The sequence below is a fragment of the Sceloporus occidentalis genome, unplaced genomic scaffold (assembly GCF_023333645.1).
Source record: "Sceloporus occidentalis isolate IW3139 unplaced genomic scaffold, rSceOcc1.0.p SCAF_5, whole genome shotgun sequence".
Lineage (NCBI taxonomy): Eukaryota > Metazoa > Chordata > Lepidosauria > Squamata > Phrynosomatidae > Sceloporus > Sceloporus occidentalis.
Genome location: NW_028316985.1, coordinates 56,956,034 through 56,983,247, shown reverse-complemented (window position 1 = coordinate 56,983,247; position 27,214 = coordinate 56,956,034). Strand labels below are relative to the sequence as shown.

The 27,214-nt window shown below is 40.9% G+C and overlaps 1 protein-coding gene across 1 annotated transcript in view; it reads right to left on the bottom strand.

Moving 5' to 3' along the window:
• Positions 1–25,578, bottom strand: part of GRIP1 (glutamate receptor interacting protein 1) — a 435,209-nt gene extending 409,631 nt beyond the window's left edge. The window contains exon 1 of the mRNA XM_089524169.1: positions 25,516–25,578. Within this exon, the coding sequence (XP_089380295.1) occupies positions 25,516–25,570 (55 nt within the window). The 5' untranslated portion in view covers positions 25,571–25,578. The remainder of the gene's footprint in view (positions 1–25,515) is intronic.
• Positions 25,579–27,214: the final 1,636 nt, after the last annotated feature.

Genomic DNA, 27,214 nt, shown 5'->3' with positions numbered 1-27,214 from the left:
ATGCTGGAAGCAAAGATAATATGAAAATCTCCTAGGTCCTTCAGTGCAGCCTCTGGCAGGCATTGACCATAGAGTCATGCTGGTGGACCTAGAGATACCTAGCAGGAACATATTTATCAAATCCATGAATAATCAGATCCACAAAAATCAAAGCCGCAAATGTGGAGGGCCAGCTGTATACATATGATGAATGATAGAATCATAGAGTTGAAAAGGGGTCATGGGCGATCAATTCCAAACCTACAATATATATGAAGAAAGGTTGAAGGAGGTGAGCTTTCAGCTTGGTGACGAGGAGTGGCATAATTGCACTCAAGGGCTACCACAGAGAGGGCTGGGCAGGCCTGTTCTCTGCTGTTCCAGAGGGCAGGAGCAAATCTAAAGGTCTGAAGCTTCAGGCGAGTACATTTTGATTGAACACTAGAAGGAAGTTCTTGACAGTAAGAGTGGTCCAGTAATGGAACCAACTGCCAAGAGAGGTGGTGACGTCTCCTTCTTTGGATGTCTTCAAAAGAGGCTGGACAGCTACCTGTTAACTAGAGACCCTGTACTACACTGGGGTCCCTTGAAGAAAAGAGTAGGGATGAGGGCAAGAATATAAATTATCAGTATTATTTTAGCTCTATTGTCTGTTTAAAATGTGCCCATTTGGAAATACATAATAAAATATAGACCATGATACAGACAAGTTAGGGCCAGAAAGATGGTCCATTAAAGAGACCTTCCAGGCATCTTGGGAGTGTGGCGTTTACACGCCGCACACTCTCAAGCCACCTGGAAGCCACCTGGCTGCCCAGATGTGGGCAGCTTCAAGATGCTGCAGCGGTACAGTGTTCACACGCCCCATGCTGCCAGAGCATGTTGAAGCTGCCCTGGGCCTGCGGCTCTTTCCCAGCCCAAAAAGGAGCAGATCTTTTGTACTCCTATTTGGGCCGGGTTCAAGGCAGATTGGGGCTGCGGCATATGGTCGCCACAGCTCCAATCCATTTTCAGAGGAGCCAGCTTCAAGCCACCCTTTGGGGCCATCTGTTATTGTATAAATACTTTTTAAAAAAAAACAAACTGTAAGTTCTCTGAGCATTCATTTAGATCCAGACTAAGCTGGTTATGCTCAGATTCCAATGAAATCAATGTTAACAGTAATGACTAAGTCTTATTGATTTCAAGAGGAATTAAGTTCAGCATATTTCAACAATACAACCCATTCATTGATTAACATTTATGCTTGGAAAATTATTTTTCAGAAGAAATTTGTTCCATTGTCCATTACAGTGTTAAAAGATAACTCAATCCTGTTATTCATTAGATGATGAAAAGTTGTGGCACACTAGGCCTGGAAATGACATGGATGTGGCCACTAGGCACATCCGTGGAGTATAGGTTACTACAGTTCAAGTAGCAGGTGTGCATGAGTCAGAATTTGGGAGCTGTGCATCATGGGACATCTGATGCAACATGCACAGCAGGTGAAGTCAGTCAAGGAGTGCATCATGGGATATGGTATGATGCAATCTGCACTATGGATGAAACCAGCAAGATTTCATTGGTGGCAAGACACCACATGACTTCACACAAGACCATCAATAAAAGGGAGAGGGTGATTATCTCCGGTGTTGGGTTGTTGTGGTCGGTGACTGGCGAAGTACTTTGTCTGTATATAGAGCTGTGAGTATCCAAGACGGCTGTCTGGTACTCTGTGCAATCCTGTAAATAACTTGCAACAAGTGATTAAAGCCCTCTTGTTTGAGTGAGAGCCTTGCTGTCCAGCAGTGTTTATTTCTTCAAGCCGGGAGCGAAAGGCTGGTCAGCCTGCGTGGGAGGAATTTTTCCTTCTCTGCCTGAAGCCTTTGCAGACATCTCTCCAAGAGCCTTCTCGTGGCATCCTGCCTGCATGGATCAACTCTGCATGTGGTCGTAGTGGACACAGCGCGTCTCTCTACGCCCAAACAAGTTTATCACATTACTTGTACTGCAGATTGTTTTTTGTTACTTTTTTAAATGAATGTCAACTGTAGAATGCATAAAAGAATGGCATAAAACCTCCTTTCAAAACACCTTTTAAAATGCCCTTTAAGTGACTTTTGCAAATAACTAGAAACTGTTACCTACTAGTAATGTACTAGGAATGTATCTTGCCATCACTTAAGGGAATGGTGTGTGTATATATGCCTTCAAGTCACTTCCCAGTTTATGGCAACCTTATACTGACTATCAGTTTCTTCTCAGTGGAATCTGAGGTGATGGATTTACATGGTACCTGAAGGGTCTAACTCAGGTCCAAAACACACTGCAGAAATAATAATCTGAGACCACTTTAACTGCCTTGGCTCAGTTCTAGGGAATCCTGGGAACTGTAGTTTATTGTGGCACCAGAGCTCTCTGACAAGAGAAAGCTAAATGTCACACAAAACTACAGTTCCCCAAATTCCTTAGCATGGAGGCAGGGTAGTTAAAGCAGTCTCAAACTGGATTATTTCTGCAGTGTGTTTTGGACCTCAGTTAAGATTTTTCTCAAAGGTAATACTCAAACCCAGAGCAAAAAGCTAGCTAATAATGAGAGACATCTTTTTTGTTCTTGCAGTAATGTATTCAAGTCTTTTACTCCAAGACTCAAGTCTCTACCTTCAAGTTTCAAGTTGTGTCTCAGGTCCTTGCAAGATACTTTCAAGTCAAGTCTGAAGTTGAGTCTCAAGTATGGGAGCCAACTTTTAACAGAAAAAAAGGTGAGGTACACTTCTCAGAGGAGAATGACAAGCACATTAAGCAATGAACATGAGGTGGGGCTTGAGGTGGGTCTGCTTGGTAGCCTGTCCCCGCTGTACATCAGAGGAATCTTCTAAAGCTTTTCAAAAGCTTTAGAAGGATCCTTCCACCTCAAGCCCATTGCCTAATGCATTTGCTCTTCCCCTTCAAGAAATATGCCCCATACTCTGGGGACAGGTCTTGTGACTCTTGCTTGCTGCTTGATGTGAATGATGCCAGCAAGTTGGTCACTAAAAATATACAAGTTGCAAGTAAAGTCAAGTCAAGTCAGTGCTTCATTTATTGCCCAGCTGAAACCAAGTTGAGTCCAACTTAACCCATTGAGTACAAATGGAGCAACTTGAATCCAATTTAAGTCTGAGTCAATCTAATAATAAATAATAATAAAATAATAAAAACTTTATTTATATACCGCCCTTCGAAACATCAGGGCGGTTTACAGCAATAAAACTACATTCAATACAATACAATTTACAATTTAAAAACAATACAATTAAAACAATAAAAGAACTTGTGCCAAATCGTAAGTTGCTAACAGAGGGAGGAGGGCTCTCAGGGGAAGTATCAGGGGTAAGCCTGTTTAAAAAAGAACGTTTTCAGCCCCTTCTTAAATTGGGCCAGGGAGGTTGCTGAACGGAGCTCGATGGGCAGCGAGTTCCAGAGAGTATGGGCCGAGGTGGAAAAGGCCCTTCTGGTGGTGTTGACTAATCTGGTCTCTGGAACTCTTAGCAGATGCTGCCCAGTAGATCTGAGTGTGCAGGGCGGATTGTACGGAGAGAGGCGGTCCTTTAAGTACTCTGGACCCAAGCCATTTAGGGCTTTATAGGTTATGACCAACACCTTGTATTGCGCCCGGAAGCAAATAGGCAGCCAATGTAGGTCTTTTAAGACCGGTGTTATATGACTGGTCCTAGGTGTATTAGTGACCAGTCTTGCTGCCATATTCTGCACCAATTGCAGCTTCCGGGTATGGTACAAGGGTTGCCCCATGTAGAGCGCATTGCAGAAATCCAACCGAGAGGTGACCAGAGCGTGTACCACTGTTTCTAGGTCCCCCCGGCTCAGGTAGGGACGCAGCTGGCGTATCATCCGAAGCTGATAGCAGGTGCTCCTGACCGTCGCATCCACCTGAGATGTAAGGCAGAGCGACGAGTCAAGAAGCACCCCCAGACTGCGTGCAGAGTCCTTCACGGGAAGCGTGATCCCATTCAGGACAGGTGGAACCACCGCCATCCCTGGGCCAGGAGGACCTATCACAAGTACTTCCGTTTTCTCTGGATTCAAGCTGAGTCTGTTTTCCCTCATCCAGCCCATTACCGACTCCAGACAGGCCACGAGAGGAGAGATGCCATCCCCGGTCACTGCATCAGTCGGAGACATAGAGAAAATTATTTGGGTGTCATCAGCGTACTGATAACCCCGCGCCCCATGTCTCCGGATGATCTCTCCCAGCGGTTTCATGTAGATGTTAAAAAGCATGGGAGACAGAATGGCTCCTTGAGGGACCCCAGATGTTAGGGGTCTCCTGTCGGAGCACACGTCTCCCAGCTGCACCATCTGGAACCTCCCAGAGAGGTAGGACCGGAACCACTGGAGCGCAGTGCCCCCGACTCCCACCTCTGCCAGGCGCTCCAGAAGGATACCATGGTCGATGGTATCGAAAGCCGCTGAGATGTCTAAGAGCACTAGCAGGGACACGCTTCCCCTGTCAATGCCCAGACGGAGGTCATCGACCAAGGTGACCATGGCAGTCTCAACCCCGTAGCTCGCCCGAAAGCCGGTTTGAAATGGGTCTAGATAATCCGTTTCATCCAGGATCGATTGGAGCTGGATCGCAACCGCCCTCTCGATCACCTTACCCACAAATGGCAACAGCGATACAGGCCGATAATTATTATGCATCAGGGGGTCAAGGGAGGGCTTTTTTAATAAAGGTCTTACAATGGCCAATTTTAGTTTTGATGGAAATTGCCCATCCCTAAAAGATGTATTGATAATCCGGTGTAACATTGAAGTTACCACCGGTCCCCCCTGAGCCGCCAGCCATGAGGGACAGGGATCAAGAGAGCAGGTCGTCTTCCTAACACTCCCAAGGATCCTGTCCACATCCTCGGTACTCACAGACTCAAAGTGATCCAGCTTAACCAAGTCCACGGAGGCTCTGGGCACCTCTATTCTGGTCTCTGCTCTAATACTGGCGTCCAGACCTTCTCTTATCCGAGAGATTTTATCTGCGAAGAAGTTGTTAAATTGGTTACAGCAGGCCTTAGAAGGTTCAAGGATCTGGTTCGGGGCAGGAGGGAGCTGAGTTAGCTCCCTCACAACCCTGAACAACTCTGCCGGACGCGACTCCGCGGACGCGACACGTGCACCATAGAACGAATTCTTAGCTGCACGTATCGCCTCTCCGTAGTCCTTCAAGAGATGGTCTAGGAGAGTCTGGTCGGATAAGCGCTGGTGTTTCCGCCAGCGGTGCTCTAGCCGTCGCAGAACCCGCTTCCTTGCCCGGAGATCTTCCGTATACCAGGGCTTTCTTTTGGAAGCAGGTCTGAGAGGGCGCTTGGGAGCGATACTGTGTATAGCCCTAGAAAGATTGATATCCCAGATATCTACATGAGTCTATACCACTGCTAACTTGTGAAATCCACTCCCTCTTACTATTTGCCTAGCATCCCTTCTGATGACTTTTAGGTAGACATTGAACACACTACTATTTAAATCAGCTTTTAATGGAATAATCTTGATATTATTTTTCTATTTTCTTTTTAAAACTATGTTCAAGCTACTTGAACATGCCTTTAACCTGTTGTGGGCTATATCTGTCTTCCTCTGGTTTCTGATATTTAATTTTTATTTGTCTTGCTACTTTGCATTGTTGGCTTTAATTATGTTGTAAGTCATCTTAGAAACAACAGCTGAGAAGCAAGGCATAAATAATTCAAATAAATAAAATGGATAGTCATTTTGACCATGTGCATACTAGAAAATTGTGACCTAGATAGCAAACGGGTATGTTTCCCAAGCCTCTGGTTATTTAGTGCTAGAGATGTCAGTTCTAGTCACTAGTTCCAAATAAATGTTTATTTACAAAAAAAGAGTAAATAAATAAGGAAGGCCTGTAGTATCTCCCTTGTGAGGAGACTAAGATTTGGATGAAAAAGAATTAGAGTGATCTGGAGAAAATCACAAGGAAAGATTTCCTCAAATTTGAATGCAAACCTACACTTAAAATGTGCTGGGAAAAGCTGCAGAGAAGCTATCTACCTCAGCCTACAAGGACAAAACAAGGTATGTTTCAGCTCTCTGTAAGAAGAGGCAGTGATTGAAAAGGAAAGAAATAGGAAGGAAGGAAGGAAGGAAGGAAGGAAGGAAGGAAGGAAGGAGAAATACTTGTGTAGTTAGACAACTGCTATTAGTACCATTCAGTATTCCCCAACTATTTTAATGTAGAGTCTAAACAAGATTTTTTTTCTTAAGCAAGAAATAATCAGAGGTGGTTTCCCCAGTTCCTTGCTTTGAAATACTGTATCGCCTACAGTACCTAGTATTTGTTGGTAGTCTCTCATCCAAGTACTCACTAGGGCCAAACCTGCTTAGCTTCCAAGATCAGTCAGGCTCTGATTCCTGTATGTCTTACTGTTTTGTTCCTGCTCTGACTACAGGAACAAAACAGTAAGACCTAAACAGTTCTTTATTGCTGTAGGAGGCTCCAGTAGATGGAGTTTCCTGAGTATTTGTACTAAGTGTAATGTACAAAAACCAATACTTGTGTGAATGCATGTGTTCCTATCCACACAAAGTACAACGAACACAGTTTTGGCTAACCTTCCCTCTTATTTGAATTCTACCAAGTATACTGCTTCTTCTAGTTATCCAGTTTGCATTTCAACATGTGGAAATCCTCCAGGAGACTGAGCCTAAGTTAAATAAGAGCCCTACGTGTGTGTGTGCATGCGCGCACGCACACACATGAACAGCTCCTCCACACCAGGTTTCCATTTTAAAATTCACTCCATTCCCATCACCACAGAGAGGTTTTTTTTAAAAGGCAATGTAAAACACACAAAATAGTGCTTTCCTTTTCCTCCTCCCTTTTCTTGACCACTGCACATGCCCATATTTCTGAATAAAGACCATGCTCCCCCACCTGTCTGTGCTGATCCTGAAACAAATTAAAACTGCATGTGCTTTTTCTTTAAAGAGGTTGGAAAATTGAACTGTATGCTATATATTTAATGTAGCATGTAGTTTAACCCTTTGAAACAGTAGCTCTGAAATGTCTAAGGCAATCAAGGCCAGTCTGTGACATGGAATAGCAATCTCATGACTAAAAATTCAAGGCCAGGTTGATTTTGCACCTTAAAATGAAAATCCACAAACATCTCTTATCATTCCAGGCAGTAAATGCACAATAACAAGTTAAAGTTGGTGCCTCTCGTAGCACCCAAAATCAGTTACCTGAGGCAGTTATCTCTCTCTGCCTAAAATAAGCCAAAAATTGTTAACTGTAGAACACCCTTTAAAGTGTACAGAAAGTATTGAAAAGTGAGTTTTTGGGGCTACAATCTTCTGAATCACCTTGCAAGCATAGCCACTAGCCTTGCTATCTAAAAAGCAGCAGAAGCTATAATCTAAGGAAGTATTCTTTCAATGCTCTCAGTATGTTTTCAGTACTGGTACTAATACTATCTGGGCCAACATGAAGACCTGCAATATAACAGTTGTCTTTCTGTCCATATATTTTTATAATTAACCAATTTCTGCATTTATTAGTTTGTTTTAAGGCCTAAATTAGCCACCTTCTATACTTCCTGTAGAAGATGGACATAAAATAGTTCATCTTTATTGAAGAACAAAGACAAAGAATTTCCTAAAGACGTGATTGCTTTGCATTTTGCTATTAACAACATGTGCAATGTTTTATACTTCCCACCCATTAAATCTGAAACATATATATTCACACACTTACCTTACCTAACCTTTTACATACTGTGTTTTCAAACACACTAAGCAATGGCTTCTGTTAACCATGGTTTGTTGCTTAGTCCAGTTTTTTCCCCCTACCTCTTCTATCAACTCATGTTTCAGGGTGGGCAGTTAAGGGACACAGCACAGTTCTGAGTTCAGATGTAATAACAACCAATGGTTCAAACAAGACACAGTTGATAAACCAGTAACAGTTGTGTTTTCCAACACTGGTGGTTTGTAAATGACTAAGATATCTTCTTTTGTTTGTAGGGCTGGGTTTGGACATAACAAGAATTCAAAACCAAACAATCACAATCTGGCATACAACTACAGTGTATGCAAACCCAACAACTGTGTAAACATATTAGCTAGGAAGCTAATCTTCAATCTCTAGACAGCTTTTTACACTGTCCCTAAAGAAAAGATATGAACCATTAACATGTTACACTTTTAGCAAGTATATAACATGGATGGACAAATTCTTCAATTAAAACTATAACATGCCCTCTCTTCATGGACCAAATAAAATGGCCTCCTGCTATCCTCTTGGTGGGGAGACCAAACAACAGATAGCCCAAAGGCTGGATAAGGTCTGGCCTGTTCAGTACCACAATCAGGGTATATTCCTCTTAACATGCATTAAAGTATCTCCCTATTTGCTTCAGATCTTCCCAGAGGATCCAGAGCCTTCCTTTCTGATGTCAGGCAACAGTTTGAAATGTTTCATGCTGTGCCACTCAGCATGTACGCCACTTTGAGGTCATAAAAAGGTACCCAGCCATGTGATCATTGCTGGGAACCTTGTTCTGACCTCAAAGTGAAGAGATGCACCATGGTAGCAGACATGCTGGGTGGCACAACAGGACTTTTTGGTCCACCTTGTAGGAACCACTGCAAATATTTAGCAAACCATACCCCCTTTTTTCTACCATAAACATTTTATAGAAATGAGCAACAATAAAAAGGTGTGTATTTTAGAAAGTTTGATAGAACATAATTGAAAAAGCTGAGATCAGGGGGGGGGGGGGAACCACATCAAAATGGTTTATACAATCCAACAACGAAAAGAGTACTCATAAAGGTGAGCTCTAGTTCAAATACAAACACTGGAATTTCCTCCTTCTGATAACTGCCAAGTTTTAAAGCCAGGGTAGGAAACCTCCAGCCAGCTCCTCTCAAACCTCAGTTAGGCAACTTTAAGCAATTTTGCCGCAGGGTGCCTAAACATCATTTCTGAATAAGGGAGGAGTTACCCCTTTCCACATGTTGTGTCATCTCACTAAAAATATTGGCACTCCCCCCACATGCAATACTTAGGTTTAAAAGAGGTTCTATTTATTTATTTTTAATGTCTAAATGTTGCATGGTGGAAGAAAAGGGAGAGTGGGACAGAGGGGCCATTCAGATATTGGTTATTTTAGTATGACTATGTGAAGAATTCTGGGTTTGTTACTCACATTATGGAACCACATTGATGTGCGTCTTTGAGTTTAGGTGCTCAAATGTGCCAGCACACAAATAAACATGGAGGGGACAATGTGAATATATTCAAAACACATTCAAGGCATGCAGAGTTTGATACCAGTTTATCCCAGGTCTATTTGCATTGGTTATTCACATGGCTGACAATGCAAATCTTTTTTAAAAAGAACTCAAGGGGAATACTCTGATATTGATTATCCTAGGTTAAGTTGGGTTTTTGGCAACCCACCGCCTAAAACTTAATTGGATGCGTTTGAAATGCATCTGAACTACAAAGATCCAAACCAGATTCAACCCAGATTATTTTCACTGTCTTAATAGCAAGAGATAACAGGCAGGAATAATAAATTAGATAGAAGAGGAGAATGTAATGAAGAAAGTGTAATGAAGAAAGCTCTTAGGTCAAGTTAGCATGCCTTTGACTAGATCACTACAAGGCACTTTAAATAGGACTATTCTTAAAGACTTACTGGAAGCATCCCATCCACCATTAGCATGCAGCCCCTTGAAGGTTTTCAATGAAGTAATCTTGTCCCTGAGCTAAACACATTTCTTAAAGCATAGGCTGCTAAAGATTCCCTTGAGATCCATACTGGCAGCTAAAAAAAAGTTTATCACGTGCTTAAATATTATGTGGACTTCAAGATGAATGGATATAATAACATGCTGAAATCAGCTGTATTTGAGCAGTGGTAGAATGATGCACTAAGTGTCAAGCCAGCATTGCTTACATATGGATTATTTCAGAAATGCAATGCATAAAATAAGATCTTTCTCTACTTTCATCATAGAATCAATGTTAAGACTATGTGGAGGAGCAGAAGCAAAGAAAGAGAGTATAATGATAGAAACAGAAATGTGGTTATTCTGATTCATTACTATCCAGTTCTCAGGAACACTTACAGGATGGAGATACACACACACACACTCAAACACACACACATTTCAAAACAACTATTATGGTAATTATTTCCTCCTTACCCTTGAATACCAACATCTGCCCAAATAAAAGCATCTTTCATCCTCTCAGAATAAGCAAAAGTGCAAACAAATGTTCAGTGCCAAGAACCTTAGCTGAAGCTGCTGCTACATAACTCCTCCACTCAATTCACCCTTCCTTCTCAGCAGACAAGTCTATCTATTCTCAAAGGTAGGGAGAAGAAAAGGTGAACATCCTAGCCAACTGGTTTTGGATTTCAGTGACTGTACACAAAATATCTCCCTAGCAAGAAGAAGGTTTTAAAGAATTCATGAACACTTCTCTTATTCAAGATCTGTTCCAAATTGTAAGTCATCTTTTGTATGTATAGCAGCTTTAAATGGTCAGCTTATACTGGTGATATATGCTGGAACAGGCTTTGTCAGTGAATTCCACATATCATTACCCACCAAACCATTTTGTTCCTAGAACACTTCAATTTGTTCATGCCTAATTCTAGAAACAGGTAAGTTAGTAAAAATAAATCTCAAAATCTGTGATGGAAAAAAGCAGGGTGTATTCCCCTTTTCAGACTCTTTTTGAAATAATGAGTTCAGCAAGTAAAGAAATGAACAAGTAAAGAAAGTTGTGTTGGGACTTGAATAACAATGTGTACAATTTTTACATTACTGTATTTCCACATAAAGTTGATACAATGCTGTGTACTATATTCACAGTTTAGATTATACTATTCCTCTTCAACTCTGTCTGAAGAAGCACATACTAAGTTTTTATTTAGCATAAACTTTTGAAGGCTGCAGTCCACTTCTTCAGATTTGCATTTTTCTTCCCAGGGTAATCCTTTCCAACAGTGTGCAGATGGTAAGAGCAGAAGCAGAACACCTGGGTCTCTATTATCCTGGTTATGAAATCTGTTTTTTTTTTCCCCCTATATTGAGATAGTAAATTAGGAGAAACTCCGTCTACATGGTGGTAAAGATTTGCCTTAGGGCCCATACAGACAGGACAAAATAAAGTTGCTTCGGGTCATTTTGGAGGTATGCTGTTTAAATTATGTATGCATCACAAGAGGCCAGAAGCTGTGCCAAAGCTGCCCTCCAGTCCTTAGGACCCAAGTATGGCTTTGGCACAGCTTCCGGCCTCTTAGGATGCATGCATCATTTAAAAAGCATACCTCCAAAGTGACCCGAAGCAGCTTTATTTTGGCCTATCTGTATGGGCCCTTACTTTCCTCAAAGTAACCAATTCTAAGTTGTAAAAAAAGTCTAATGCAACAAATTACTGGCACAGATCTGGGCTGAAGGAAGAGAATCCTGTAAGTGACTGACATAAATAGAAGTGAACACAATAAATATGTCCACAAAGCAGAGCATATTCTATTATGGGCACAATCATGTAATCCCTAATGAGCTATTATGAAAATGACAGAACTGCTTCCAAGGCAATAGTACTGAATAAGAAATGGTTTTGAATAGTTCACTTTACATCAAGCAGGGGGGAAAAATGACATCAAAAAGAAAACTATCAGTCCTTGTATGTCCTTCTTGCCATAGAGAGAGTGTGTTTGCCAGATAGAACTTAGTCAAAGTCTTTATTTCCAGCAAAACATTTCTCCAAAAGGAACATATAGCATAGGTGGGATGATACCAGCTATTTCTCATACAATGGACCAAATGTATCAATGAATAACAGAGTGGTTTGAGTGTTGGACTACAGCTCTACAGACCAGGGATTGAATCCTGCTCGGCCAAGAAATCTACTGGGTGATCTTGGACAAGTCACATTTGCTCAGCCACATGGGAAGACAATGCCAAACCTCCCCTGAACAAATTTTGCCAAGATTTCTCTGAAGATGCCAGCCACAGATGCTGGCGAAACGTCAGGAATAAACTCTTACAGAAAATGGCCACATAGCCCGAAAAACCCACAAAAAACTATGTATGCCGGCCATGAAAGCTTTCAACTTCACAATTGCCAAGATTACTTATGTTGTACATGGATGAAACATAGTTGTCTGTTCTTGTTACAAAAAATATTTCCAAAAGCATTCTTGTGAACTGCAATTTACAGAATTGGACTTTGAGTTCTTATTCCCTTGCTTTAGTGCTGATCCTGTGCTAAAGCTGTTGCAGCCTACTGCAGTGATGATTCAGTGCTCGGAGGAAGCCTGACAGTAAAGGAATACACAAACGCTACATCCACACTGCAGAAATAATCCAGGTTGACACCACATTAACTGCCATGGCTCAATGCTATGGAATTCTGGGGACTATAGATTGTGACACATTTACCCTTCTCTGTCAGATAATCTGGTGTCCCACCAAACTACAATGCTAAGAATTCCACAGCATTGAGCCATGGCAGTTAAAGTGATATCAACCTGGATTATTTCTGCAGTGCAGATGCAGCCAAAGAGGGCATTACTTGCAAGATATAGATAGGTAGGCCAACCAGTTTACTATGGCAGTTCAGACAATGGTGAAATGGAGTATGCTCATAAGAACAGAGTGCGGCCTAAGTCTCTCTTCTTAGCAAACACTCTCAGGACAGCATGATTGTAGAATCTACTTCTGCTTGCCTATTCACAAGGGTTAAACCAAGCTGCTCATTTTGTAGGTCGAAAAGTCACTGGATCCATAGTCATGAAACAAAATTGTTTTGAATATAAAAATTGTTTTCCTTTTGTTTCCCTTTATTCAGCATAGTGAACAGAACCAATATGATTACCATCTCTATTTGGAGAGTCTTTTCTGAGAAACTTACCTGGAAACAAATTCTTTAAAGTGTTTGGAGAAAGGACATCATTTAAATTAGAATTAAGATTTTAAAAAAGAATATCAAAAGCAGAACAAACAGGAAAGGTCAGTATACAAAATGAGCTCAACTATAGAATCATAAATACTATGTGATACAGAATTTTCTCACTTGAAACTTCAGGTTGCAATCAGCCCTCCAATCTACAGATTCTGTAGTAACAGATTCAGCCATCCACAGTTTGAAAAAAAAAATTTAAATGAATTCCAAAAAGCAAACCTTAATTTTACCATTTTATATAAGGGTCACAATTTTAGTATGGAATTCTATTTCATGGGGATTGGGCATCCATGGATTTTGATATCCACTGGGGTCCTGGAACCAAACCCCAGTGGATACCATAGCCCACAGAATTTGTCTGAGAGTAGTATCTTAATACAAACTCCTATTGTAAAAAGCTAGGACATCAGGGAGCAGAGTTGTATACTAACACATTTGTGACAATTTTCTCCATCTAAATTTTTATTTTCCATTCTCAGCTCCAAGGGCAACCAATTCAAATAGGAGTGTTTCCTCCTGAAGAGATACACTCTAGGAAGGTGGTACAATATGATACATCTGAAAGCACAGTTAACCTATACAAGGAAATATACGTAAAAGAAAGCTATTTTTGTGTTTGATTTATTCATGCTTATACATTGTGCCAGTGCAGTATGAGGCTTGTTAGCAATACAATGGGACAGCCACATTGCTTCAGCTTTACAAAACAGACAAAAACACAATATAGAAATGTGACATGGCAAGCTGATATATCTGATCATGATAGGAAAAGCATGGAAAGGGGAGCAGAGCAAGCAAAAAGGATGTAGATGTCTTTGTTGTAATATGAAACTCTAGCAGTACTGTACTATGCAGCTGGTAAAACAGCCAATGCAATCTTTTGTTGTTGTTTTCCTCCAAGTCATTTTTGACTTTTGACCAAGTGTTAGGCTACACAAATAGAAACACTAGGGTGAGCAGCTCCATGGCAGTGGTTTTCATATTACCCTGTCCCAGAGCTCATGCACCTTTCTGTTGCTCTTTCCACTGCTATGAACAAAAATGAACAATGATTTTGCTGGGAAATGAGGCATATTGAGGGCACACCACATTCCCGGCAGAACCACTGGAATTTGGGCAGACACAGAAATGGGAGAAGGATGCAGTTTACTGGCCATGTGCTGCCCATCCTAGTAGAGAAGTAGTGATGGTTTCATATCTGGAGTCTTTTGTCCAGTTGGGTGCAACATTTTAAGAACAATGACAAACAGGTGTGTTCAGCAGAGTAAACAAGATGATGAGGAGTCTGAACTATCAAAACCTATGGAAAGGTCTGGGCACATTTGAATTAGAAGCTGAAGACAAACCATGATGGCTATGATACAGAAGACAATAAAGGCTTGTTCTCTCTTACTCCAGGGGGTAGAACAAGATCGAATGGATATAAATTATGAAGAAGTAGATTCCAGCTAAACACTGGGATACACTTCATAATGGTAAGAGCTGTTCAACACAGGAATGGATTGCCTTAGGAGATTATTGCCTCTGTCCCTTCCTGAATGCATTTAAGCAAAGGTGGATAGCCATTTGTCAGAGATACTGCAGTTGTATCCTGAACAGCAAGTCCTATATTGAGAAGAGGGTTAAACTCAAAGACTTCCAAATCTCTTCCAATATTATGATTTTTTGTTTTGTTTTTGGCATATACACAGATCAAAGCAACATAATGCCTTGTTTCTGGGCCGTGCCAACAACTACCATGTCAGGATGCACAGGGAATCCATTGAAATCCACAAACACCTGGACAATTTCAACAGGAAAGAGGAAACCCTTGAAGTAAACAAGGTTTGGCTACCAAATGCAAATGAGAAATCTCCCAGGGTCAGGGGTTTCCCAGCAGACAATGAGCACTAATCAAGCAGACCCTCTTTAGCAAACCCTCCCACCCTGAGGCCTGCCATTAGCAACAAAACAATACACATGCAAATCACTCCTGCCTTTCCAGGTCACAAAATATATATATCCAATTCCTTTCCAGGCAAGCATTCTCTGAAGATGCCTGCCACAGATGCTGGTGAAACATCAGGAAGAAACTCTTCTAGAACATGGCCACATAGCCTGAAAAACCCACCAAAAAAACTGGCTCTTCCTATAATCATACTCAATTTGACTGCACACTTGCATTAAAAAAACAATTGCAGTTTTGAACTGGAATACCTATGTTCAGTTCTGGATGAATTCAGGAAGACTGAACAGTTTGTTGTATGCCTTCAAGTTCTTTCCAACTTATGGTGACCCTGAGGTAAACCTATCATGGGGTTGTCTTGGCAAGATTTGTTCAGAAGGGATTTGCCTTTGCCTTCCTCTGAGGCTGAGAGAATGTGACTTGTCTAAGGTCAGCCAGTGAGTTTCCATGGCCAAGTGGCGTTTGAACCCTGGTCTCCAGAGTCATAGGCCAATGCCCAAACCACTACATCTGGCTGACAGTACTGAACAAACAGTACTACTAAAAAAAACCACATTTTCAGATTAAACATTAGTTTTAATGGTGTCTGTCAATGATTAAAACATTTTTACTTCCTGATACAAGAATAATTACCATTTAAATTGATAGAATTATAAAGTGGGGAAAATCTAATTAAGATTGCTGTAAAATGATACAAAAGAACTGGATCTATTACACCTTGAAAGACTATAAAGTACTGCTCCCTTCCCTCTGTTTATATATTCTGACTGGGCAAGCAGGTAAAACATCTCAGACTACTGTGTTTACATTTCATTGTTTTGTTATTCTCTAAGGAACTGCATATTTATAATTTAAACCAGATTTAATACTCAATGTTAAATTTATTCTATTCTTAACATCAGAAGTGCTGTTTCAGCTTTACTAGTTGCAGTAAGCAAATATTTTATTGTCAGACTTTCTCATTAGAATAGGAATAATTCTGGTCTTCAGTAAAACTCTCACAACAAAATATTCAGAGCATATATACATTCCTATCAATTCTTTCTGACTGGTGAAAGAAATGAAAACAAACAGGGAGAATACAACACTAAAAGATATATTAATCTCTGGTGGGGTTTTCTGTTCTGAAAATTTAAAAACAGAATCTAAAAATGATGGTAAAGGACTTGTCAGAAGTATTCTATTTTCTTATAATTTGTTTCATACCAACAAAGTAGCTGCTTTTAGTTAGGAGAGGTTGACTCAAGCATGGATCTTCTCCTACAGTCTGCTGTATTTCAAGTACAAGGTTGCCATAAGTTAAAGTCGATTTAATAACAGTTAACAACATAACAACAACATGATAGCATGGACATCTCTTATAGTCTGAGTGGTGGGACTTTGCCCTACCATTCTGTCCGAAACTTAAACAGCGACTTATCCAAACTAATATAGGACAATCTCAGGGGGTACTCCCAGTTTTAGAATTGTATTTCCTGCCTCTCCTCAAGGCTTGAGGCAGGGTACAATACATTAAAATACAAAACACAATTAAAAACACATAAAAACAACAGTTAAAATACAATACTATAAAGCCACTGAAATATGAGATTATGAGTATATAAGAGCACATTCTTTAGAATATACAAATTAAAAAATCATAACTTAAAATTGACTGAGTAGGCCTACCAGAAGAATACTTACACAAACTACAAATCCCAGGATTCCATAGCATAGAATCATGACATTTAAAGTGGAATCATTTGGAATCAAAGTGCTGGTATTGTTTAGTGAGAAAAAGACCTTAAACATATAGGGCTTTTTTGTATAAACAACTGTAATACTTCATATAATGAATTCATTAACAGTCAGAAAGAATTTATCAGTACTTCCATCCTATGCTTTCCCATTTTCTCCCATTTGCTTGTGCATTGTATATTCACAAGCATATCTTGTGCTTAGCTGTCATATTGTTAATTTTGTTTTTAGCACATTTTCATAGACATTCATCTGGAGTGGGGATTATGTGGCCCTTCACATACTGGATGTTCATGTGGAGCATTCAAAGACTGTATCAGATGGCCAACTTCTGTTGCTATCATAATCACTGTCACCATTATTATCAGCATTTTTATTACTGTCATAATTAGTGGCTCAATTTATACTACATCCTCCCCCAGAGGAGCTCAACACAACTAACAATCCACATAAAATCCACAGTTAAAATCACAAATTAAAAATATCTAAAACAACAAATCAGAAAATATCTAAAATAATGTATCTACTAAAATTCAATAAAAGAAACACAAGCAAAGAAGACATGAAGATGAATGTAACACTTTCCTGTCCTTCGAAAATCTGTACAAATATTTTTTTTACTCTGGAGACCAGGGTTCAAATCCTGATTCAGCCATGTTAATCCACTAGATTACCCTGGGCACATCACACTCTCTCAGCCTCAGAAGATGGCAATGGCAAATCTCCTATGAAGAAACATGCCAAGAAACCCCCACAATAGGGTCACCTTAGGGTTGCCATAAATCAGAAACTTCTTGAAGGCACACAAGAACAACAAGGCAGAGACAATGGGAGGGATAACTGTATCTTTAAAAAATGTAGTTTCTTAACCATTATGAGAAGTGTGCACCACCCATGTGTTCCTACTGCATTCATACCCGGTAGCTGTGTGAGGGGCCTTGGGCATGAACTGCCAGACATCAATAGCTAGAGAGTTGAACTATATGGTTCAACCTCCTCCTCCATGTTTTTAGTGTGTGAGGGGGGGTGTGAACTCCCAATACCTCCTGCTTTGTAAATTCTCTTCAAGGTATGAAATTGTGCAGGCCAGCATGGCCTCTAATACCAAAGCAACACAAAGGTATTTAATTGTTTGATTTAGTATCATTCTAATACAGCTGCCATTTTCATATGGTCAAGTACTTTACTTGACAGACCAGCGGTAATGCCTGTAGACATACAAGAGCTATATAGAACAATAGGTGATATTAGAGGTCAGAACTTTCAAATTCATATTAACTCTGTTAAATTACCTTTTCTTAAAGTACCTTTTTCCCTCAACACAATTTTGTATAATTTTGAAGGCACTTACAGAATAACATTATGGGAAATTGCATTTTTATTTGCTGTTTTATTTCTCCAGTCCTTACCAAAACCCCTGACATCCACTGCTCTGGCCTCTGAAGGAGAGAGGATCAGCCAAGCACAGCTTCATGATGCCTTGGCCCGCCAGCTGGAGAAAGGCCTTCACTGTCACTGCTCTGGCCTCTGAGAGCATCTCCTCTGTCATTGCCATCACCTTTTTCTTGTGTGTGACACTTTATTTAGATTGTAAGCTTGAGGGCTGGAAACTGTCAAATTAATGGTTTGTATGTCACTGTGGGAGCCTTTTTGGCTGACGATTAGGTTATGGCTGGAGGGCAAGGTATTTAGAGTATAAATTTACATTCTTAGATACAGATGTTTGCTTCGTGCATTCTTCCTCTGTGTATTTGTGCTTTTCTTTTTAATCTCAGTCGTTCTTTTTCAGTGGGTGGACAGGCTAGAAATGGGGATTTACAAAATCCATTCACCTGTTTCCTTCTGAAAGGAGCCTTGGTGGTGCAGTGGCTAAAATGCCAGAACTGCAGCCACAAGGTTGTGAGTTCAATCCCAGGGGCTCCAAGGTTGACCCAGCCTTCCATCCTTCTGTAGGTTTATAAAATGATTACCTAGCTTGTTGGGGCAATTGGCTTACCCATTGTAAACCACTTAGAGAGTGCTGAGTTCACTCATAAGCAGTACAGAAATGTACATGATATTGCTATTCTTTCCCACGTTCAAAGCAAAGATGGGGAGGGAGTAAAGTCATAGGTGTAGTTTTGCACCTGCATTCTGGTAAGGTTTTTAGTGTGGTAATGCAATGTATATTTAAATCCCAAGTTAGAATTAATGTAATTAAAATAATGTCACCCTTTCAATATAGCTGTAACCAGTGCAAGTTCCTAAAAAAAATTTTTTTTTAAAATGTAAAACAAAGTAACACTAACTTTCCTATCTCCTGCTGTTGCTCAACTAGCAACATATCCTTCTGAAGGCTTAAAATTTTGGCCTACAACGTGACTGTATAATCAAACCAACGCAGGCGTTGCTTGTCAACATACACAACTAGTTCAATTATATTGTCCCATCCCAAGAGTGAAATATGAACTGAACCTTAACCTTATGTCTAAACCAGTAACAGGGAACCTGCAGCCCTTGAAATGTTGTTGGATCCATCTCCTATTCCTGGCAATTGGTTATACTGATAGAGTTCACTGAAATCAGGATGGCCACCATTGTGCTACTGTATGTGACTGCATGTTGTGAATTAATCTCAAACCCTGTATCATCTCTACCTTTCTCCATGCTGGTCATATTTTTCTTATATTCTCTTTTTCCTGGGCAATATTCCCTATGCCTATGTCAAGTGTTGTCATCCAAACAGGAAAGCAGGGAAAGACAGAGGATCCAAGTTCTGCTATTATTGAGGAAGCTTTTGTTTTTTACAAATATTTGAGAAAATGAATAGAATTTCTTAAAACATGATAAATATACCTCTCCCTTAACAGATTGGAGGGGAGGATTAAATTACAATGCAATTACATTACTGGCCACTCATATTTTGAAAATACAGGAACAGAAAGAGCTGATGAACCCAAATGCAGCCATTGCCAGCCAACATATTTGTGTGTTCATAATACATCTTTCAGGGATGAGCAACTATTTGCAGAATGCTAATTGTAGTAAACTAGAGCAGAGCTACAGGAGCTGCTGGGGAGCTTTCACCTTGAACGTCTTAACAGTCCACTCTGGTATAGAATTGAATGTGGCTAAGCCCATTGAATCGGGGATGCTTTGACTGTGATTTCTTGCATGGCAGGGGGTGGACTGGATGGCCCTTGTGGTCTCTTCCAACTCTACGATTCTATGAATCATTGGTTTCCATTTCATCCAATTCCATTGCATCCAGTTTTTGGCTATGCATGACTTAGTAGCAGTACTCATGTAGTAGCAGCTGGTTAGTTAGGAAGTGCTAAATAATAAGGTGTATATTTAAAGTATTAGTGATATACAATTAATTTGTGTTTTATGTTTAACATTTTTAAAATGGTGGCATTCTAATTCCAAGCCTTGCGTTTGTGATGCCACCTTAATTTTAAACCATAAACAAACAAGACTCATTGTTTGCTAGACTTCTGTCAAAACTGATTAGCAGCAAAGCTGACACAGGAGACCCATAAAATGATTTCATTTAACATGATTGGAAGAAATACAGAAGAGTGTCAACACCCCTCCCCAATACTTTTGTTCCTTCTTCCTTCTTTCAGATGTCACCTCAAAAGTGTTTTAGGTGGCTTATAACTGGATTTGGTTTAGCCGTTTAAGTGGAAAATCTGGAAGAAAATATGCCCTGAATTTTAATGTTACATTGTATTACATCTGTGGAATTTTATGTGTCATTTCTGAGGTGACAGGGTTTTACTTCAGCTGCTATGTTACAATCTCATTATTCAACAGACACTAATTCAGATATTTTATTTTTAAAAAAAGATCACTCATACAATCATGGCTGTACAAAATGAAAAAGACAAAAATCAGTTCCGATCTGTTTTTTTAAAACTATATTAATTAAAACCTTGGGAATAAGTGTTCCAGTGTACAATGCCATGTACACTGATGGTGCTACATAAATAAATAAATGATGATGACAATGATTTACACATAAAATCTAAAATGCCACTAATATTCCAACTGCCTGCTCTAGGCTAGGTGGCGGGCAGGCAGGTGTTCTTTTATTGACTAAAGGCAATAAAACTATTGTCCAGTTCATTTATACAGACATTCATCTGTGGTAAAGCCACCTTGAGTACCACTTCAGTAGGAAAGTAGCACATAAATCAAATAAATATAAAGCCACATGGCTAGCTCTTCGTATAAAACTCCTTCCTGTATGGTTTAAGTAATTTCAATCACATGATCATGGCAGTCTCCTGAAAAAGAGCCATGATGATTGCAGAGTTGAAATTCACAGATTTGCCTAGGAAGCTACTGATGCAAATAGCTTATACAGAGGGCAGACAACATTGTTAGATAGATGACAGCTAGAGTTACCGGGTTTTCAACCATCCCTGCTCCTGGGGCTTTAAAAGCAGCATTATATGCAGACTTTAGACTTGTCAGCTGCACAACATAAAAAGCCTCAGCCTGCATACCAAGCTGCTGTTACATTATTCCCTAGCAAGGGTGTTTAGAATTGTATTTTGAGACGCCAAGTGATAATAAAGAAGGTTCATAATTGGCAGGTGCATAAATCAGGCAAGAGATTGAAGTTTGAAAACATCAAGGCAAAAAGTGTCATTCTCCTGCTGAGGATAATGTACTTCTGTTTAGTAATAAAGATTTTCCATTTTTGGTGTTTTATTGGGTGTTTAGGGAGAATAGACAAAGAGCATAAATGTGCAACTTGTTTGTTAATATTGAAAGTGAAGAGAATATGTGTTGATAGATTGTGGAAAGAAGTGGCTAAGGTGAAAATTCAATGGAGTTCAACACAGGTGTTCTTTCTGGTGTATTTGGAAGAGAAATGTTATTTAGTTATCTTCATCCAGTTGATTGAGCTTGCTTGGGCTGAAGAGTACATAAACTGCAAGCATTATTTCTTTCAGACTTTCCTCCATAAGTTACATTTTAGACTTTCTACATTACTCCTTTATGTACATTTATCTATGCATACACATCCATTAAATATATATCTTAAGTAGGGATCACTGATTCTTTGAAAGTAAAAGAATGATGCAATAACATTCAGGGAGAAGTGCTGCTAGTGCACTTCGAAACAGAAATATTACCTACTAACAGCAGAGGGAGATGCAAGCAAACCGGCTTGGATCAGAAATAACAATATTTGTTACTGCCTTCTAAGCCAACACCACATTCAGCCTTAAAGATGCATCTTCTTTTAGTTACAAACACTGGGTATTTTTCTGGTTATTTTAAAAGGTTTATCTGTTTGAATGCAACACCAATTATTTATTTTGATCACTTCATATTTTCAGTATGTCCAAAAAGGAAGAGAGATAATTGAATTTGAAGAAGCTCTCACATTTTGCTAAATTGATTAGCTAAGCTTGAGCAATATAAAATGAACTCTACCTCAGAACGCCAAAGTGAGTTTGTGTTGTTTATATCATGGAGAAAGAAAATAAGAGAGTGACAATAATTTGTAAAAATGGGCTCACTGAACTCTGTTATGAAAATGAGCTGAACGGAAAATACAAATTAAATAAACAAGAATGAGAACTGTTTACAAAGTAGCATTATCTACTGGTGCAGAAAAATATCAAAGGAAAAAAAGACATCCAAAGGCAATTGTTCAACTGTACACACTCCTTCCTTCTCCCCATCAACTAAGTCACAATATCCATTCCTGATTCTTATTTTTATTTACAAAAGTGGACTCACTGTCTCTGTTATGAAGAAATAATTTTGGTTTTGTATGAGGTTTTTTTTAACTGAACTAGCAAACTTTGTGACCATATGCTTATCTACTTCATTATTTTTCCTGAATACTTGAGTGTACGCAAATGTTCTCATGTAGTACACAATTATGGTAAGAGAACAAAAATCATGGAAGTTATCTGTCACTGGATTTCATTTCCCTTAACCTTGCAAAAGCTAATTAAAGTGTTTATACATGATTACTTTTGTCATTTGCCAAAAAAGAACAGCATATCTAAGCAGTTTTCTACACTCCAAGTTAAACACTGATTTCCTTAAACTAATCAGAAAGTGTCATAGTTAAGGGGCTTTTGTACTTGCTCTACCCTGCTATAGTACTCCCCTATGTATCCAAAATGAAACTCAGGAAAGCAAGACTTGTCCACTTTTCATTAGAGAAATCTTACCAACCAAAGATCGGCCATAGCATCCAAATGAATATGTGCAACTGTGCATTACATTTTGATCTGTTATATATTTAAAGTCTGCAATCTCAGTATATCACAGCCTAAATCAGGCAGTTAACACACATAAATCTATGCACAATGAACAGATATAACAAGCACACAAAAGATGGGTAAAGTAAACTCACTGACAGAGCTCACTTCTGAGCGCATTCGGAATTTATTTATTGTGGATAGTCTGACTCTATAAACAGATCCAATCCTTGTAGATTTTGAAAGTTGCCAGAAAACATCAAGTCCAATGTTTCATTTACCAGAAACCAAATAATATCCCACATTTGTTGTTAGCGGCCCTCAAGTCTCACATATCCCAATGCCCTCAACATCCCACATACTGACATATAGATTTCATTTTCCTACTGCCAATTTATCAGTCCCTCTGACTCACAAACCATCTTGAAGCATGTGCCAGATCTCCATATCAATAAAAACATAAAGGTATTTCAGATACCACTGACCACAAAAAAATAATATACTTTTTCCCGCATTCCAATGATTTTGCAATTCTGACTCCTCCATGAATTCTCATATGTACTCCCTCTGGATCTTTTCAGATTTCTGCACAGGTACCAATTGATGTAAGAATTTAGAAGCTCTGTAACCACCAATGGAGATGAACGGCCACTTTATAAACATATTCAAGAGAAAAGCATACTGAATGTCATTTATGACCTACCTGTCAAGTTTTCTTCCTGAATTGCTATTGTTAAAATGTTGATGAAATATATGACACAACATAACAGCAATCATGGAGAATACTCTGTACATTTCCCCACAGAATCTAATAAAATCTGTGAACACACAACACCTAGAGAAGTTCAGAAATCAAGTACTAAATACCTGAAGCCAAGAATTTTGTTGGTCCTTTACCAACTACGAAGAACATGAAAACAGACCAATAACAATCCCTGTAATAAGATATACTCTTCTCATAAAAGAGCATCCCACTCTCAGAAAGACTCTTTTTAAGAAGAAAGAGCACAATTCCACAAGGGCTTTCTGACGAAATCTCCAAAACAAGGAAACACAAAGGAGATGGCACAGCTCACCTAAAGACCTTCCTTAGTCTATTGTACAGGTGTGCAAATAAATATATAATATTATTTGTTTGTATATAGGAGAATCCCTTAAAAGTTGTGGAGAATTTGGCTATCTTGAGAGCAGCACTCTGTGAGAAGGTTGTGCACTGGTATTTGGGTATCATCGCACCATAAAATCTCACATACGGAAGCTTGCAAGTCCAAAAGATACTATCACCATCCATTCCCTTTGCATTCAGCGTCACCTGCCTTGACAGCTCAGGAACTCACAGTACTTCATACAGACCTGATGAAAGGGATTATGGTTTTATCTTGATTTGTGGTTTGCAGGGGAAAGGCGCCCACCTGTACAACTTCTGCTAATAAAAAAGCCACCTCTCCCTTCTTTCCTTCCTTCTTTCCGAGGGAGAGAAGAACCACTGGACTTGATCTGCTTCCCACCACCATTTCTTTATCCTTTAGTCTCATGTCTTTTGAGATTGTAACCCTGAAGGCAGAAGACCATTTGAATATCTACCTGTAAGCCATTAGGGCTGAAGAGTGGGGTATAAATTCTGTAAATCAATCAATCAATCAGTTCCTTCCATATACAGGTGATCTCAACCCAAAATGTGTAGGCAAAGCAACTTTCCCTCCACAGAGCAAACAATCTTTCAACTTCACAGGAGTGCCTGCTCCCATCCCAGCAGGAAGATCCACGCCTGCCAGGCCCCACACATCCACACTGCAATAATACAGTAATAATAATAATACTAATAATAATCTGGTTTGACCCCACTTTAACTGCCATGTCCTCCATGCTGTGGAATTTGGGAGGGCTGTAGTTTGTCACAGCACCAGAGCCAAGCTGAAGTCTGGCATAAAAGAAGCCCCCCCCCCCCTCCCCGAGGAGGACAACTGTGGAAGCAGTGGTAGGTGCTTCTTCTTCTTGCCAGCGGATTATAAGTATATTATTAGCCCTGCAAAGGGGGGGGGGGGCTGAGGGAGCAGAGAGAGAAACCACCATCACAGCAGCAGCACTCTCTCTCTCTCTCTCGCTTTTTACCCCTTGTTGGGCTCTTGTGTGTGATAACCATTAGCTTGCTTTTTCTGGGATGCCTGCACTTTCAATCATTTTTGGGATGGAAGCACATAGGTTCACTGTGTGGAAAAAGTCCTCTGAACTGGAAGCAACCAAGCCAAGGCGGGGAGAAAAGTTAACTCAGCAGCAGAAGAAGAAGAAGAAGCCCCAGCCCCAGCCCAGTTGCCCACTCTGGGGGGCCTCTTTTTTGAATGCCAGCCCCATCTGCTTGGCTGGGCAATCCCCTTCACAGCTCTCCCCGCCCCCCTTTCCCGCCTCCTCTTTGGAGTGAAGGAAGAAGGGCTGGTGCCAGGCAAAAAGAGCACCTGAGGGAGTGCAAAGGGGGAAGGAAGGGAGGGAGGGGGGAGGAGGGAGAAAGCGCGCGCAGGACCCCGGTGGCTGGGTGGCTGGCTGGGTGATGGGCGCCCCCTCTCTCTTCCTTTCCTTCTCTCCCTCTTTCTCCCAGGCAGCCCCTTCCCTCTCTCCCTTCTGGGCCCTCCACCCTGAGCCCCCCTCCGGCTCACCTCTCTCCTGCTCAGCTTGCAAGCAGACGGGGATGGTCTTCTTCCAGCCCGGCATGGCTCTCCTTCAGGGCTGCGGCTGCTGCTGAGGCTGCTGCAGTCGGGAACCCAGCGGGGAGCACATTGCAGTCCAAAGGCAGGGATGGAAGGCGGCACCTCCTTTGCCCTCCCTGAGGAGAAAAGCAGCAGCAGCAGCAGGAGTGGCGGTGGTGGTTCTGGAGGGCAGCCGAGGCTGGAAAGGGGCTGAGGAAGAAGAAGAAGAGGAGGAGGAGGAAGAGGAGAAGCAGCAGCTGCTGCCACTGCTGCTCTTTGATACGCTGCCTGGGTGGAGGGAAGGTGGGGATGGTGGTGGCACCAAAGAAGAGGAGGAGAACAGGGGGCTCTCTGGTTCAGCTGGGGACACCAGAGAGGGAGGGAAGGAAGGAAGAAGGGGATGGGGAAAGGGAAAGGGTGGTCTTCTCTCTTGCCTCCAGCAGGTGGGGAGGGCTGGAGTTGCACAATGGAAGGGAGGCCAACGGGAGGTGCTTTTCTGCCCCTCAAGGCTCCCAGGAAAGGGAAGGAAGGGGAGGAGAAGGAGCGGTTCCCGCGCTTTATTTCCCCTGAGAAAGGAGGCTTCAGAGCCAGGAGGACCCCAGGATGAGGAGGAATGCCCACCTCTCTCTCTCTCTCTCTCACACACACACACAAACGGAGATATACAGAGTCTGGAGCCAGTTGGGAGGAAAAAGTCCCCCCCCCACCCAAGTCTGGTGTAAACATTTCTTTCAGGCGAAGGAGTTGGTTGGAGCAAGGTCTTTCCTCCCCTTGGCACGGTTCGTCTCAGGCCTCTCTCCCTTTGGAGAAGGAAGCCCCCTCTCCATCTCCAACACTACCAGCCCCTCATTGGTTTCTGTGAAACTGAGGGAGAGTCTTCTTATTGTTCAAGTTGTCTCCCACTTATGGCGACCCTAAGGAGAGCCAGAACTTGTCTTGGAAAGTTTCTTCTTCAGAGAGTCTTTTGTTTTTGCCCTGGCCATCCTCTGCGGCTGAAAGAGTGCGACTTGCCCAAGGTTGCGCAAGGGGATATGAAGCCTGCTCCCCCCAGAGAGTCGTCACTGTCCAACGCTCAAACACTTCACTTTTGTGGAGTTTTATCACACTGGAGCTAATTTCAGCATTGAAGAAAGATTAAAGTGCATTTAAAGCATCCCGCAAATAAAGCAAAAATGGCCAATGATTATCAGCCGCAATTGGGCAAATAAAACAATATCGGAAATGCATTGTCGCAGAAATCCCAAAAGTAAAAAACGTGCGTGTTAATGATTCTTTGTGACCACTTTAATGGCAGGTTTTTTGCAACATCGTGTGAAATCGTTTTGTGTAATTACACAATTTTTCGGGGATATTCACAGGATAAGCGCCCAATCTCCTTCGTGTGATAAACTCTTATGTTGGTTTGTCCTAACTGCCTCCATTAGAAAAAAGACACTACCACCACCACTCCTTGTTGGTTTCCCTGAAACAGGATGCTGTGCCTTCAAGTGGTTTTGGTGACCTTAAGGGGAAACCAATCATGGGGTTTCCTTGGCAAGTTTCTGCAGAGGCAGGGTGACCAGGCATCCTTTCCAGGACACATTGTACATTTCAGCCTTCTGTCCAGGAGCACTTTCCAAATATTCTTAATTTTGAGCAGGACCAAGAAGCATTGATTTACATTTATATG